Raw genomic sequence first — 17,091 nt, 5'->3', positions numbered from 1 at the left:
GGGAACAGAGCAGCTCCATTTGAGGAAAGATGAAAAGGGTGAGGACCCTGCAGTCTCGAGAGATGCAGCCTGAGAGGGGACAGGACTGGAGTTTTCAGAATCAGGAAGGGTGTGGTTGTTCTCCAAATCCCATCCCACCATCTCAAGGGGCACACATCGGATTGGGAGGAGGGCAGGTTCACAATAAGTAAACAAGGCAAGGTAACATTCCTCCCCCAGCTAAGGGGGAAGACATAGACTCTGTACCCACAGGAAGTTGTGCAGCTGGAAACAACAGCAAAGTCCCAGAGTGGGTTGGAAAGACCAATAGATGAGTGATCCAAGCTGAGTCCCAGGAGGGAGAGTCATGGATGAAGAGGGGAGAGCTAGGGGTGTTGGATGGTCCACAATGGGTCACTGGAAGACAGCTGGGGCTGGAGAGGGGAGAGCTAGGGGTGTTGAATGGTCCACAACGGGTCACTAGAGGCGAGTCGAGGATGGAGGGGGAGAGATGGGATGTTGGATGGTCTGTGCTGGATCACTAGAGGGAAAATCAGAATTGGAGAGGAGAGAGTTCAGGATGTTGGAAGGTCCATCCCTAACCATGAGGGCAGGTGTCTAGGAGAGCAACCAGCACTCAGCTTCTCCAAGTTGTCCCGGAGCCTCTGTAGGTGACAGAGACTTAGGGTAGCGTTGTGCCTGATCATATGCATAAGGACATTTGGGGTCCTACCCCCAGATACTCCAGATCATGCAGAAAAGAGGGAAAAGAACAAGTCTGGAGAAAGGCATCCCAGAAACAGCACAAATCCCTTTAGACATCAAACTAAGAGATATGCAGAAACCTAAAGAAATTCAAAAATGGAACGCCAAGAGGTTGAATCACGGGAGGGCTGCTTTCTGAGGAACGATTAAGGTCCCTGAATATGTATGGTTTGCCTGAATGGGGTAATGAATAGTGGTTTAAGACAGGGAAGGATTAGGCCTATACAATGAGCTCAGGCAATCGGGATGACAGGAAGAAAATAAAAATTAGAGCTGAAACCTAAGCAAACGTTTCCTGTAGGTATCTAATGAGCTGGATGGGATGGCTCTCGGATTTGCCAGGTCGCCTTTCAACGGAAGCTGTGGCTAATCTGAGCACTGCGAAAACGAACCCATTCTTGGCTTGCACACTCCCCCTGAATGCCCGGCCCCAGCTCCGCCCGGAGTCGAGGAATCAGGTTTCAATTTTCCCAGCGACGTCGCTGGATAGCGTAAAATCCCCCAACAATGTTAGCAGAAGATTTGCTAGGAGCGAAATGAAAATTGATCATTTTCTCACTGTTGGCTGCCGCTCTAATCAATTCAGCACAGGTATTGACATATGGTAATGCGGGTGCCGTCTGAGAAATACAGATCAGATTACCAAATTCAAAGGGCTCGCTCTGAAAGGCTGATCCTAAGCCATGATTCACAAGAACCGGGGACATTTACACACACTTCATCTCTTGATGTTGGCAGATCAAGAGAGATTCTGCCCTGAGCATTATTCAGTTGGGCACAGAAAGCCTCAGTCCCCGGAGGCGAGGGAGGCCAGAGGAAGGTGAGTGAACAAAAAGAGTTGTTGGTGTGAAAAACCAAGGCCAGTCACACCACTGGATGGACCACCAGCTTCCCCCAAAAGCCTTCCCTGCTCCACCACTGGCCCGCTGGGTGGCCTTAGGCAAGTCACGTCACTTCTCTGAGCCTCAGTTTCCTCATCTGCAAAATGGGAATTCAAAACCTGTTTTCTCTCCCCCTTAGACTGAGAGCTCCACATAGGACAGGGACTGTGTCTGACCTGATCATCTTGTATCTACCCCAGCGCTTAGTACAATGCTTGGCACATAGTGAGCACTTGACAAATGCCACAGCTGTGGTTATTACAATCGGTACTATTATTCCTGTTTTTCTCCTTACTTCAACTGTGAGTCCCAGGTGGGATGTCTTCCGACCTAATTGTCTTGAATCTAGCCCAGCGCTTAGTACAGCGCTTGGCACACAGTAAGAACTTAACAAATACCACAAGTCCAAAACCTGGTTGTCAGCTCCAGGCACTGGGCAGGTCAAAGAGGGACCATTCACCATTTTGGGGTTTCTGATCTCTGGTTCCCCAGTGGAATGGGGTACATTCCAGGGCGAGGGAACTTAGAGAGCGACTAAAGGGTGGCACCCCTCACCAGCCAAAGAATAATGATGATCCCCAAATCACTCCCAAGCCCTTACGCTTTCCCCGCTCCCCATCCCACCCCGCCATCAGCCCCAGGAGTTTTGGATGGAAATGAAAACGCTACGCTAGTGTACCAAAGCCTCTGAGCCCTGACACAAGCTGGGGAAAAGAGCTTCAGAGACCAGAGACCTGGCATTTAATCCCAGATTGGCCACCACCCTCCTGTGCGACCTCAGGCGAGTCAGTTAACCTTTCTGGACCTCAGTGTTCTCCTCTGTAAAATGGGGAGAAGTCTCTGTCCCTGACTCCCAGAGAGGGTACAAGGACCGAATGTGATAAGTGGTGGGAAGGCGCTCCAGAAAATAGTCAAAAGGCCACACAGACTATATTGAATTCTTACTCAAATTCCACAGGACCATGTCCACTGAGTCTCCGTGGGACCTAACGGGGAGGTCCCGTGGAAGAGACTCAGCCGCCCTTTCCCAGGGATGGGAGATGATTTCCCCCATGCTGGGAGCCTGGATCCCACCCCAAGCCTCACTTCTTGGGAGGGGAGATGACTGTCCCCAAGCTGGGAGCCCGGATCCCACCCCAAGCCTCGCTCCGGGAGTGATCCGGCCCAGTGACAGAATGAGAACCTGGCACAGGCTTCTGTGGTTTGCGTGTCTACACAAATATTTTCCTTCCTAAAACAAAACAAAAAGCGTCTGACATAAGCATTTCTCCCCTGCCGCCCTACCTGCTCCTTCCTGAAGCCATGATGGTGGCGGGGGAGGGGGTGCCAGGCCCTCCCCACAACCTTGCCTGTGCGTGGAGGCCCCGAGGCTCAGCAGGAAGGAATCCAGGCAGGGACTTACAGAAAGCCTATGCTGGGAAAGGGAGAATTTTAATTAAATTGTCTCTGAGCGTCCTTCTGGAGGCGAGGGAATCTCCTGTGTGTGGGCTGCATCTTCAGCTCCAGATGATCTGGAAGTGTGGAACTGCTAGTCCCGGCCCAGACTCCCAGAGCCTAGAGCTGGGGGTGGGGCAGGGGAGGCATCCAGTGGGGCTTCAGGAGGCCAACCAGTCCAGCCCCCTGCCTCCAGACTGGTAAGCAACTAACTCTCCTGGGGACCAGTGAGTAAAGCTTTCCTTACAAGGAGGCACCACACCCTTCCTCAACCATCAAACCCATGGTTTTATTACCCCCCCTTCCTCCCCTGCCCCCCACCCACCCCTACTAACAATCAGGAAGTCCTTCCTTACATCTAACTGAAGTACCTCCTGCTGTGGTTGAAATTCATTTCCCCATTATCGGGTCTGTCTAAAAGCTTCTATGCAAGCAAGAGAGTGAATGGAGAGGGTGGAGTTTCTGTCTCCAGAGACCTTCAGGGAATTATCTAGCACTTAAGCATTTTTTCAATTCATATTAATTTACAAGTAACTATTTAGTATCCATATTTGTGCTTTCAGTAAGTGAATGTTTTGAGCCTGGCCATCTCCTTTGTTAGACTTTAAGGGCCAGGACCACGTCTCTTATTTCAATATAATTCCCCAAATGTTTAGTTCAGTGCTCTGTAAGACAGCATGTCTCCTTCTCCAATGTATTCAAGTGCTTGTGAAAATAATAATGATGATAATAATTGCGGTATTTGTGAAGCCTTACTATGTGCCAAGAACTGTACTAAGTGCTGGGGTAGATACAAGATCATCAGTTGGGGCATAGTCCCACATGGGCTCCCAGTCTTAGAAGAGGGAAGGAGAACAGGCAGCGAATCTCCATTTTACAGGTAAGAAAACTCAGGAAGTTAAGTGACTTGCCCAAGGTAATACACCCATAAGTGAGAGTGCAGGGATGAAAACTCAGGACCTCCAACTCCCAGGCCCATGCTCTTTCCATTACATCACACTGCTTCTCTCTGCACCCAGAGAAATCCCTTCACATTGCAGGAGTTTAATACATACTACTGATTGATTGCTGCGCACAATAAGTGTTCCACGCTTACTACCAACTGATTGACAAATTGATTGATTGACCAGCCCCCAACCTGCCCTGGGAGTGGGGAGTGGGTTAGACATTCTCATGTATAACGGCAGGGGATTGGACAGACCAGAACCGAGGGCCTCTGGTATCCTTCTTAACTCTGGGAGTTCATTTCCAGATTGGTTCGGAGCACACATCGGTGTGATAAAGCCCGAACGTTAAATACGATCCCTGTGGCTGGCCTGGACCCAGCTTAACCTGCCCTTTCCCGCCCAGCAGGGCCGCTCGTGCTCCGTGCCAAAATGCCACTGCATCTGCACTCGCCACATCCCTGTGGGGTGCAGCATTTCTGCCAGCACGATCAAACCCAAGGGCGGGCATGCAAATCCACGTCCACAGAAAGCTGCGGGCTGGAAGCACCAGCAGGTCCCAGAGGGGTGGGGGTAAATCAATGGATGAGCCCGTCTATGCTGGGTCAGAGTTAGGGATGTTATGGGTGTGGCTGATGTGGGTGTTTGATGGTCCATCCTGGGCCAACGGAGGGAGAGTCAGCGATGGAGAGGGGAAAGTTAGGAGTGTTGGAAGATCCAAGTTGGGTCACTGGCAGGAAAGTCAGGGAAGGAGAGGGGTAAGTTTGGGGGTGGTTGGATGGTCCAGATTAGGTAAATGGAGGAAGAGTAAGGGACGGAGAGGAGAGAGTTAAGGGTGTTGGATGGTCCATGCTGGACCGCTGGAGGGAGAGTCCTGAATGGTCCATCCTTAACTATGAAGGTGGGTTTCCAAGAGGACAACCAGCATACAGTTCCTGGGAGCACCCTGGGGTCACTGTCTGAGACAGGATCCTGGGCTGGATGGACTGTGGGGCCGGCCAGAGTGGTGTTATCGTCACAGAAAACTTTTCTCAGGTTCATTTAGCACCTGGAGAGTCAGGGCTGACTCTGGGGCCTTGTTTTATTTCCATAGAACCCAGTGTCTGCCTGGAGGCCTTCTGGTGAGGGGGAGAGTAGGGACAGGGAACAGATTGAGGAAGAACAACCCAAACCACTTCACAGACTCCCTTGGGTCTGCAAACTCCTTCTAAGAGTGTAAAGGAGTGAGTAAAGGAAGTATCATTAGGCTAGATGTCGGCCGTTCCTCGATAACTGGGGACAGAACAGGGGCCCTCCCTCCCTCTGTCTGTGCGAGGTTTCAGGCAGGGGAAGGGGAGGGGGGAGGAGAAGTGGCCACATTCCATGATCTCCCCCGGGGGCACTGGGATCAGATACTCCTCAGGGCAGGAGACTACACAGACAGGCACTCACACACACACTCTCTCACTCACACACCAGCTTTCCCTGTGACAGCCAGACAGAAACAACGTCCTGCCACTGTCTGCTCTGGCGTCCAGCTGGCAGTCGCCCCACTTTCCCGCCTCACCCCACCAGACTCCCAACCTCCCTTCACCGGAACCACCTTGAAGCCAAGTTCCGGGGGCTGGTGCTCCCCGCCCCTCTTGCCCCTCCGCCGGGCTGGGGCTCACTCCCTCAATCGGCGGAGCCCCAAGGCTTAAAATGCCCACAGCTCAGGACCAGTAGGAATTGGGCAGGGCCCTGGGGGAACCAGGAAGGAAAGGATGAAATCGGAGGGCCTGGGGGTAGAGGGGCGACTCAACTTCACCCGACATGGCCAACGGGCTTCTCCTGTCTGGGCTTCCAACACGGACAACTTGGCCTCTGCCGGGAGCATATGATCAGCCTTACCAGACCACCGGCTCCCGCTCTGAGACAGCGCAGCTTCGGAAAAGCCCCACTGACCCCAGACGTCTAACCGGGAGCCGGAGAGGGCAGGCTGTTACCGTGTCAGAGACCACCAGCCCTGAGGGACAGCCCTCCCACCCCCCGCCTCAGCTCCAAGACTCGTGTGGCCCAGGGCTCGGTGTCGGACGGCAGTAACCAGCCGCTCAGAGGAATGGCGTGCCCTCCTGAACACCCATTCCCATAGTCGGGGATGGACCGTCCAACATGCTCAAATCTCCTCTCTGTCCCTAGTTTAATAATTGCGGTATTTGTTAAGCCAGGCACTGAACTAAGTGGTAGGGTGCATACAAGCAAATCAGGTTGGGGCTCAGAGTCTTAACCCCATTTTAGAGATGAGGGAACGCTTCTCTCGCCCAGAGAAGCCAAGTGATTTGCCCAAGGCCACACAGCAGACAAGTGGTGGAGCCGGGATTAGAACCCATGACGTCCTGACTCCCGGGCCCGTGCTCTATACCACGCTGCTTATAGTCTTCCCTCTACCTCGCCGGTCCATGGGAATAGAACACTCTCTTCTTCCCCCACCTTCTCCTCAGGTCCCAAAGGGGAGTGACCTGCAGACTCTGCCCCCTCCCACCCCACTGCTGGTGACCCAGATCCCAGGAGTGGAGATGAGACTGGAAGCCAAGGCTTCTCCCCTGCCTCGGGCCCGGATGGATCCCCAGCAAAGGCCTCTCTTCCCTGGCAGGGGCAGAAGCGCCTGGGGGGCGGTTGGTTTGTTTGTTTAAAACACACAAAACCTCTTGTTCAAAGACTCGGTGACTAACCAGAGCCAGAGGGAAACGCTAGTGTGGCGTCACTCACCGGTACCTAGCCCACCCCATTCCCTTTCCCCACGCTCCGGCAGGAGTTGTGGTAGCATTTATTGACAGACCTTTTCAATCAATCAATTGCGTTTTTTTAATCAAGCACTTACTGTGTGCAAAACGCTGTACTAAGTGCTTGGGAGAGTACCTTTTGTTGTGGTACACATTAACCAAGTGACACATTCTGTGCCTATAAGTAACTTACATTGTAATGGGGGAAAGAACAGAAAAATATTTACATCTTCAAAATAAATACACTGAGCAGATGGAGACATAATAATAATAATGTTGGTATTTGTTAAGCGCTTACTGTGTGCAGAGCACTGTTCTAAGCACTGGGGTATATACAGGGTAATCAGGTTGTTCCACGTGAGGCTCACGGTCTCAATCCCCATTTTACAGATGAGGTAACTGAGGCACAGAGAAGTTAAATGACTAACTTGTCACTCAGCTGACAAGCGGCAGAGTCGGGATTAGAACCCATGACCTCTGACTCCCAAGCCCGGGCTCTTTCCACCGAGCCAAGCTGAGACGTGAGTTTAAGGAGGGTGGAAACAAGTTTACCGATGCTAGAACTGGCTGAGCGATACTGTAGCTCAGGATGCTTTACTCGTACACAAACACACACACACACTCCCTGCACCCCTGAGCACTTGTGCACACTGAGAAGCAGCGTGGCCTAATGGATAGAACACGGGCCTGGGAGTTAGAAGGTTGTGGGTTCTAATCCTGGCTCCGCCACTTGTCCGATGCGTGACCTTGGGTAAATCACGTCACTTGGCTGGGCCTCAGTGACCTCATCTATAAAACGGGGATTAAGACTGTGAACCCCACGTGGGACAGGGACTGCGTCCAACCCGGTTAGTTTGTATCTACCCCAATGCTCAGTACAGTGCATGGCACACAGTAAGCGCTTAACGAAGACCATTAAAAATAAATAAAAAGATGAGAATCCGGGGCAACGCTTGCCTTGCTGTGGCACTTCTGCAGTGCTGGCAAGGCAGGGCTCAAAGGAAACCCTTTTCCACCTTGCTGAGCCAGTTGGAACACCTCCCCCCTGCTCCTCCCACCCCCAACCCTCCCCCCTGCCCTCCCCTCCCCTACTTCCACCCTTCTACTGCCCCTCCAGAAATCAATCAATGGCATTTAATTAATTCATTCATTCATTCAATCGTATCGATTGAGCGCTTCCTATGCGCAGGGCACTGTACTAAGCGCTCGGAAAGTACAATTCGGCAGCAGATAGAGACGACCCCTACCCAACAACGGGCTCAAGCACGTCCTGTGCGCAGAGCACTATACTACACACTTTGGAGAGTATAATACAGCAGCGTTGGTAGACACGTTCCCTGCCCACAATAAGCTAGCCGGTCAAGACGGTTCCCACCAGGGCAGTTCCCTGTTTACCCATTTAATGGGTCCTGGGGGGGCTCAGTTTACCCACTATCCAGACCTTATCGAAGAGAGTGTCCGTCTCTCCCGGTTGGGCTCCTATCAAACAGATTTCCTCATCTGAGCATCCAGCCAGCTGTCTCCACCAGGGATCCACTCAACCCCGCCCCCAGCTACCCCAAGACGCAGATCCCCGCTAGATGCCCGGAGAAGTCAGCTCTTTCTGCGTGCTGTTGCATCTGGAGGGGCTCTCAATCACTCCATCGATCGGTGGCATTTATTCATTCATTCAATAGTATCTACTGAGCGCTTACTATGTGCAGAGCACTGTATTAAGCGCTTGGAATGTACAAATCGGTAACAGATCGAGACAGTCCCTGCCCTTTGACGGGTTTCGAACGCTTACTGTGCGTGGAGCACTGGACTAAGGAATGGACGAAGGGAAATTCGGACTTGCGTCTGCAGCGTCCTGGCATCCGTGACCGGTGCCCAGGCAGGCCACCTCCATGTGGTTTCACACACATACACACCCCTCCCTCAGTCCACACAATGCAGTCCTAAGACTATATTTAGATTCAATGGGAACCGTTCCACCTTCCAGGAACCCCTTCCCTGAGAATGGAGGTCCAGCAGGGCTTGGCTTCCTCCGTGAAGCCCCGTGGTGGCGAGGCCCTCATAAACAGGCGGCCTCGCATTGTTCGCGCTGGACAATATGCGGCTTCCAGGGATCGGGGTCGGGCCCCAGTTCCTGGCCAGGCAGCCCCGAGGGGTGGCCCGCTGGGCAGGGGGGCACTGAGGCAGGTCACCAGCCTGGCAGGGAAGACCAGGAAGAAGCAGGCACTTGCTCCGGCTCGTGGACGGGGGGTAGGGGGCTGGCGCCGGCCCTGCTAGGGCGGGAGCGGACCCAGGCCCAGGAGGCAGCTCTGGCCGGAGGGGAGGGGGAGGGGGAGCCCACTTTTCCATATTGCGGGGGGCTGGAGGAACCACGAGTGCTCAGGTATGGCAGACCCCGACCAGGAGGGCACCCCGAGAACTCGGGGTTCATTCATTCATTCAATCGTATTTATTGTGCACTTACTATGTGCAGAGCACTATACTAAGCGCTTGGAATGCACAATTCAGCAACAGATAAAGACAATCCCTGCCCAACAGTGGGTTCCCCTCCCACACCCAGGGGGTCCAGACGTAGGGGATCTCAGGAGCCCAGCTTTCCAGACGAACCCGCGCCCCGCTCCCTTGAGAGCCAGGTTACCCGGGCCTGTCCCTCCCCTTGCAGGCAAAGCCCGGTCCAGTCCTCCCTCGTTCCCAGGCCAGCTGAGAGCAAGCCAGGGAAGTAAAGCGTGAAGGAGTGTGGCTTGATGGAAAGAGCATGCGCTTGGGAGTCAGAGGTTGTGGGTTCTAATCCCGGCTCCGCCACTTATCAGCCGTGTGACTTTGGGCAAGTTCCTTTGCTTCTCTGTGCCTCAGTTACCTCATCTGTAAAATGGGGATTAAGACCGTGAGCCCCACGTGGGACAACCCGATTACCTTGTAGCTACCCCAGCGCTTAGAACAGTGCTCGGCACATAGTAAGCGCTTAACAACTACCAGCATTATTATTATCAAGTGCGATCGGCAGGGAGAGCAAATGAGTCGGAGACGGGGCCTTCCACCTCCGGAGAGGGGCCCGGCCCAGCCGGACTCACCAGGAGAGGCGTCCCGGGCCCGCTGACCAGCTTCCAGGCTTGTCTCTTGAGCTCGGTGAGCTTGGTCTGGCAGTGGTGGCACCAGCCTCCTCTCCCGGCCTGCTCGCAGTGGGCAGGCTCGCCGCCCTGTCCGGCCCCGGGCCCGGCGCCCTCGGGGGCGGGCCGGCTACCGCAACGCTCCTCGCCGGGTCCGGTCCTGCCGGGGCCGCCCTCGGCCACCTGCGGGGAGACACGGGACGGGGATGGGGGGACCCCACGTCAGGCACAGTCCCCGTCGGCCCCCAGACCTCCAACCTGGGGGCAGCGGGTAGTACCCACCTACCGAAACCCACCCCCCAAATCTGACGTCCAACTCCCCCACGCATCCCAAACCGTCCATCTGATCCCCGCAGACCTTCCGGCACCCCTCAAAGCGAACCCCAACCCTCCCTAGAGCGCTATAGAGGGTCTCCCAACCTCCCCCACCCCCAGGGGTGACCCAAGGTATAGAGCCACCCCCACCCCTACCCCCCTCATCTCCCTCCTACCCCCCTCATCCCGGCTCCCTGCCTGGCAGACTTTCCAGTCCCCCCAAAGTGAATCCCAACCCACCCCCGAGCCTCGGAGGGTCTCCCGGCCTCCCCCCTCACTCCCAAGGATGATCCCGGGTACAGGATCTGCTACCCCCCTTGTCCCCCTCCCTCCCTCCCTCCAACCTCAGCACCCCCACCCCCGTCCCACCCTCCGCAGACCTTCCTGTCCCCCCAGAGTGAACTCCCCAAGCCCCATAGGGTCTCCCAACCTCCCCCCACGCCCAATGGTGATCCGGGGTATAGGACCCCCTACCCCCCCCCCCAGCGCCCCCACCCTCTTTCCCACCCCCGGCGGACCTTCCAGTCCCCCCCAGAGTGAACCCCAACCGTCCCCCCTCGGGCCCCCTCGGGTCTCCCGACCAACCCCCCCCCATCCCCAAGGGTGACCCGGGGTATAGGATCCCTAACCCTCTCAGCCCACCCCCTCCACCCCCTCTCCCATCCCCAGCGGACCTTCCAATCCCTCCAAAGCGAACCCCAACCTCCCCCTCGACCCCGAAGGGTGACCCGGGGTACAGGACCCCCCCCCACCCTCACTCCCCCCCCCGCCAACTTGAGGGTCCTCACCCCGAGCAGCATCTTCTCTCCCATCCCGTCTCAGCCCCCCGCCCCCAGCCCACCGCGAGGGGAGCGTTATACCGGGGGGCGAGCTACGGCGAGGGGGGGGGCCCCGGCCGGCCATGGCCGGCGGCAGGAGGCCGGGCCGGGGAGGGGGAGGAATGGCGGCGGGGACCGTCCGGGGCCCGGCTCCCGGAGCCCCCGCTGCCCCTGCCCCTGCCCCTGCCCGTCCAGGCGCTGCCACTGCTGAGCCGCCCTCCGGCCCCAGCTCCGGGAACAAACTTTCAGGGGCGGGGCCTATAGGGGGCGAGGTCTATAGGGGACGGGGCCTGCCGGGGGCGCGGTCCATAGGGGCGGGGCCTTGGGGGGCAGGCCCTGCTGGGGGGCGGGGACGGGGGGACGGGGGGCCGCTCTATGGAGAAGCAGCGTGGCTCAGTGGAAAGAGCCCGCGCTTGGGAGTCACGGGTCATGGGTTCGAATCCCGACTCTGCCACTTGGCAGCTGGGTGACTGTGGGCAAGTCACTTCCCTTCTCTGGGCCTCGGTGACCTCATCTGCAAAATGGGGATGAAGACTGTGACCCTCACGTGGGTCAACCTGATGACCCTGTATCTCCCCCAGCGCTTAGAACAGTGCTTTGCACAGAGTAAGCGCTTAACAAATACCGACATTATTATTCTTATTATAGGGGGCCTGCTGGGGGCGTGGTCTGGAGTGGACTGGACTTAAAGGGGGCGGGGCAGCGGGGCTCACTGCAAAGGCCTGTCGGCCGGGTGACCTTGGGCAAGTCACTTTCGCTTCTCTGGGCCTCAGTCGCCTCATCTGGAAAAACGGGGCTTAAAAAATGTGAGCCCCGCGTGGGACAGTCCGATTACCCTGTATCCATCCCAGCGCTTAGAACAGGGTTCAGCATATCGTAAGCAATTAATAAATACTATTATTATAGAGTTGGGCCTGTCGGGGGCGTGACCTTCAGGGGCCGGGCCGGTCCACTCATCCCCTCTTGGAAGTGAGGAAATCCATGCCCCCTTGCCCTGGCCGGCCTGGCACTGCCCACGAGGAATCTGGGTAGAGGGAGACCTGAGCGTGGGGGCGGGATGTCCACAACCTTGGAGTTGAGGTTGGAAGAGGGAGGGGTGTGTGTGTGTGAGAGAGAGACAAAAAGACAGGACCGCGTCTGTGTGTGTTACTGTAGGTGTCATTGCGGAGGTGAGCCTCCCCGCCCTCCTTGTCGTGTCTGAGTCGTGTCTCAGGGTTAATGCGGGTGTCATTTTGTAGGTGTGGACACCAAGTTGTGTCTGGGTTTTGCTCCGGGTGCTACTGTGGGTGTCGTTGTGTGGGTGCGTCCCCCTGGTCGGGTCTGGGTTTGGTCTGTGTGTTACCGTGGGTGTCACCGTATAAGGGTGGGCCCCTTGTCGTGTCGGGGTTTGCTCTGCGTGTTGCCGTGAGTGTCACTGTGTAGGGGTGGGCCCCTTGTCGTGTCGGGGTTTGCTCTGCGTGTTACCGTGAGTGTCACTGTGTAGGGGTGGGCCCCGTGGCGTGTCGGGGTTTGGTCTGCGTGTTACCTTGGGTGTCATCGTGTAGGTCTGGGCCCAGTGTCGTGTCTCCTTTTGCTCTGCGTGTGACTGTGGGTGTCAGTGCTTGGCACATAGTAAGCGCTTAACAAATACCATGATGATAATAATGATAATGATAATAATCATTATAGTGTAGGTGTGAGCCCCTTGTCGCGTCTGGGTTTGTAGGGGCGGGCCACTGGGTCGCGCGTCCCTGTGGGTACTCGTCTACCCGTGTGTCCCTGGGCTTGCATGTGCCAGGCTGGGGTTCTCTGGGTGTGTGTGTGCGTCTCCGGGTGTGTCCCTGGGTGTCTCTGTCTTGGGAGGGGGGCCGGGTCTGTCTGTCTGGGCCTGGCTATTCCTGCTGGAGCGTCGGTGGGTTTGGGTGGGATTGTGGGTGTCAGGGTCTATGTCAACTGGGGGTTGGGGGGGAGGAAGGGGAGTGGAGAGGGGGGAGGGGGTCTCTTCCATCACCTTTTTCCTCCCCGGGGGGTCCGGTGACCGGCAGGAGGGGGGAGAAGGGGGAAGGGGAAAGGGGAGGGGGATGGGCTCCACCCAGGCCCGACCCCTCCCCTCCCCGTCCCCGTTCCCGGAGCGCCATCTGCCGGCGGAGCTCAGCGCCACACCCACCCGGAGACACACTGACACACTGACACACTGACACACTGACACACTCCACAATCCCACACTCACACCCCCCCTGCTCCTACCGCGCCCTCTCTCTCTCCCTCTGCAGCTTTCTTATTCACACGTGCACACCCACACAGAGCTCCACACCCACCCAGAGTCACACTGACACACTGACACACTCCACACTCAACCGCGCCCTCTCTTTCTCCCTCTGCCTCTCTCTTATTCACACATGCACACGCACTCATAGCTCCACACCCACCCAGAGACACACTGACACACCGACACGCTCCAGCCTCGCGCACACACAACCCCGCTCCTACAGCGCTCTCCCTCGCTCCCTCTGCCGCTCTCATTCACATATGCACACACATATGCACACACACATGCACACACACCGAGCTCCACACCCACCCAGAGACACAGTGACACACTGACACACTCCAGCCTCATGCACACCCCCCCCCCCCCCCCCCCCCGCTCCTACAGCTCCCTCTCCCTCTGCCCCTCTCTCATTCACACATGCACACGCACCCAGAGCTCCACACCCACCCAGAGACACACTGACACACTGACACATTGACACACTGACACACTCTGGCCTCACCCACACACACACCTCGCCCCTACCGCGCCCTCTCTCTCTCCCTCTGCCGTTCTCTCATTCACACGTGCACACACACGCAAACACACGCACACCGAGCTCCACACCCACCCAGAGACACACTGACACACTGACACACTCCAGCCTCGGGCACACACCCCCCCGCTCTTACCGCGCCCTCTCTCTCTCCCTTTGCCGCTCACACACACACATAGAACTACACACCCCCCCAGAGGCACAATGACACACTGACACACTCCGGGCTGGCGCACACACCCTCTCTACCGCACTCTCTCTCGCTCACACACACGCACAAACACACCCACCCACACCCTTGTCCCAGAAGGAAAGATTTAGGAATCGCAGCTCTGCGTTCATTCCACGCACCCCAAGTTGGCTGCACCCACTCGCTCAGGCCAGTCCTTGGGCGCTCCCCCGGAGGCCCCTGTTCTCAAACACACACATACACAACCACACACACTCGGAAACACACTCCTGCACGCACACACACACACCCCCTTGATCCGGAAAGAAGGATTTATGAATCGCAGCTCTGCCTTCATTCCACGCACCCCAAGTTGGCTGCGCCCACTCGCGCAGACCCATCCATCCTCGGACGACCCCCCCAGGTCCCCCTGTTCAAACACACAACCACACACACGCACAAGCACGGAGCCCGCTGTGGGCAGGGATTGTCTTTATTTGTTGCTGAACCGTTAATTCCCAAGCGCTTAGAACGGGGCTCTGCACCCAGTAGGCGCTCAATAAATGCGATTGAATGAATGAACACGCACACCAATACACACAGCCCGTTTTGGGCAGGGGGTGTTTTCATTTGTTGCTGGAACTGTAGTTCCCAAGCGCTTAGGACAGGGCTCTCAATAAATGCGATCGATTGAACGAACACGCACACATACATACACACACATAGCCCGTTTGGGGCAGGGGTTGTCTTTATTTTGTTCCCGAACTCTTAATTCCCAAGCGCTTAGGACAGGACTCTGCACCCAATAGGTGCTCAATAAATGCGATTGAATGAATGAACACACACACACACACACACACACACAGAGCCCGTTTTGGTGAGGGGTTGTCTTTATTTGTCGCTGAACTGTAATTCCCAAGCGCTCAGGACAGGGCTCTGCATCCGGTAGGCGCTCAATAAATGCGATTGAATGAATGAATGAGTGACTGAACCCACGCCAATTAATGCGATTGATTGAATGAATGAATGAATGAACACAGACACACACACACACACACAGAGAAGGCCCAAGGCAGCGGCATCTCTGTGTCCCTGGAGGTTTTTTAGTAGGCCCTCCCCGCATGAAGGCGCAGGCAGGTCTGCCCCACGTCGCGCTTAGCCCGTGCCCCCACGGGCCGCCGGGCTGGGGGGGTTTGGAGGCAGTGAGGGGGTTGGAGGGGAGGGAAGCGGGGCGTGAAGTTTCTTTCGGGCCGGTTTCTGTCCCCCAGGAGCTGCGCCGGGGCTGGTGAGGGGCGGGCGGAGCGGGAGTCCGGCCCACAACCGCCCCACCACGGGGACCCAGGACTCCGCACCCACCGACCGCTGACCGCGCCGACTCTACCCTTCCCCCCACCTACTACAATATGGGAGCTGCCTCCTCCTCCTCCTCCTCCTCCTCCTCTATCTCCTCCTCCTCCTCTATCTCCTCTTCTTTCTGCTCTTCATCTTCCTCCTCCTCCTCTTCTTTCTTTTCATCTTCCTCCTCCTCCTCCTCTTCCACCTCCTCTCCCTCCTCCTCCTCCGCCTCCTCTTTCTTCTCTTCACCTTCCTCCTCCTCCTCTCCTCCTCACCCTCTTCTTCTTACTTCTCTTCATCCTCCTCTTCCACCTCCTCTGCTTCTTTCTTCTCTTCATCTTCCTCTTCCACCTCCTCTTCTTCCTCCTCCTCCTCTCCTCCTCCTCTTCATCTTCCTCCTCTTCCCCTTCCACCTCCTCTTCATCTTCCTCCTCTTCCCCTTCCACCTCCTCTTCCTCCTCCTCCCCTCCTCACCCTCTTTTTCTTTCTTCTCTTCATCTTCCACCTCCTCCTCCTCTCCCTCCTTCTCTTCCTCTTCGTCTTCCTCCTCCTTCTCCCCCTCTTCCTCCTCCTCCTCCCCCTCTTCCTCCTCCTCCTCCTCTTCCCTTCAGCCTCCTCTTCCACTTCTTCCATTCCTCCTCATCCTCTTTTTCTTTCTTCTCTTCCTCCTCCTCCTCCTCCTCCTCCTCCTCCTCCTCCTCCTCCTCCTCCTCCTCCTCCTCCTCCTCCTCCTCCCTTTTCCCTCTCCACCTGATGCGCCCCTCTCCCCTCTTAGAGCGCAGACCCCCCACCCCCACCGCCGACCCCCCACCCTCGCATCCCCTTCTTCCCAACCTAACTTTGGTCGCCGTCCCCTCCCGGCTCTTTTCCATCCACTGCCTCTCCCCGGGACCCTCGGCAACCCCTCCGCCCCCTCCCCAAGTAAAGGACTCGGGAGGGGGGAGAGGGGAAAATGGGGGCGCCCGGGGGGAGAGAAAAAGTCCTCTAGGGAGTTGGCAGCTGCTGAGAGGAGCCGGGGAGGAAAGAGGCTGAGGGGGCGGCTAGGGGAGTCCCCCGCGGAGTAGGAGTATCTCGATATAACGCGAGCAACCTCCGGACGGCTCCCGGTGCTGAAGGAAGAGCGGAATGGGGAAGGAAAGGATGGGGGGCACCCGGGCTGGTCTGGGGAGGGGGCGGCCCTTTCTCAGAAGCCCTCCATCCCTCCCCATCCTCCCGAACCCAACTTTCCCGGGGTGGTGGGGGCAAGAAGGAGGCCGTTGCAAGAGGGAAGAAGACCCACCCCGCTGCCCACCGGCCCAGCGCCCCTTCCCCCCGCCCGGAGGTGCCAATGTGAGGGTGAGGGGGCGTCCGGACGGGAGGGGAGGGGGGTGCCCCTGAAGATGCCCACGGGAGGGGTCCCCGCGGGGCGCACGGTGCCCTACCTTGGCTCTCCTCCGCAGAAGGTGGCTGGTGAACCCCAGGATGATGTCCGAGTCCAGGCAGAGCGCCCCGATGTCCAGCAGGCTGGAGGGCGTCCTGGGACCCCCGGCGGGGGGCTCGGCCGGCTTGGGCAGCGCCATGGTGCCCGGGGACGGCGCGGGTCCGGGTGGCGAGGGCGAGGGCCCTTCCCAGACCCCCGGCGGACCCCGGTGCCGGTCCTGGGGGGGGGAGAGGAACCCCCCACCCCGAATCCTCCAGAGCCCCCTCCCCCCCCCCACCCCCACCCCCCGAGCCCGTCGCCCCTCCGGGCTCCGCCGTGCGCTTAGCTCCTCCGCCGCGCTCCGCTCCGCGCCCTGCGCCCCCCTTCTCCTCCCCTTCCCCTCCCCTCCTCCCCCTCTCCCCTC

General features: G+C 57.4%; 1 protein-coding gene across 1 annotated transcript in view; it reads right to left on the bottom strand.

The window, feature by feature from the left end:
- The window catches only part of KIF26A (kinesin family member 26A), a 105,830-nt gene extending 89,003 nt beyond the window's left edge, over nucleotides 1–16,827 (bottom strand). The window contains exons 1-2 of the mRNA XM_039913715.1: nucleotides 16,690–16,827; nucleotides 9,810–10,028 (exon numbers count right to left, since the gene is read on the bottom strand). Of these exons, the coding sequence (XP_039769649.1) occupies nucleotides 9,810–10,028; nucleotides 16,690–16,827 (357 nt within the window). The remainder of the gene's footprint in view (nucleotides 1–9,809; nucleotides 10,029–16,689) is intronic.
- Between the last annotated feature and the right edge of the window lie 264 nt (nucleotides 16,828–17,091).

Source organism: Ornithorhynchus anatinus, chromosome 1 (assembly GCF_004115215.2).
Source record: "Ornithorhynchus anatinus isolate Pmale09 chromosome 1, mOrnAna1.pri.v4, whole genome shotgun sequence".
Lineage (NCBI taxonomy): Eukaryota > Metazoa > Chordata > Mammalia > Monotremata > Ornithorhynchidae > Ornithorhynchus > Ornithorhynchus anatinus.
This window is presented reverse-complemented; position numbering and strand designations above follow the sequence as displayed.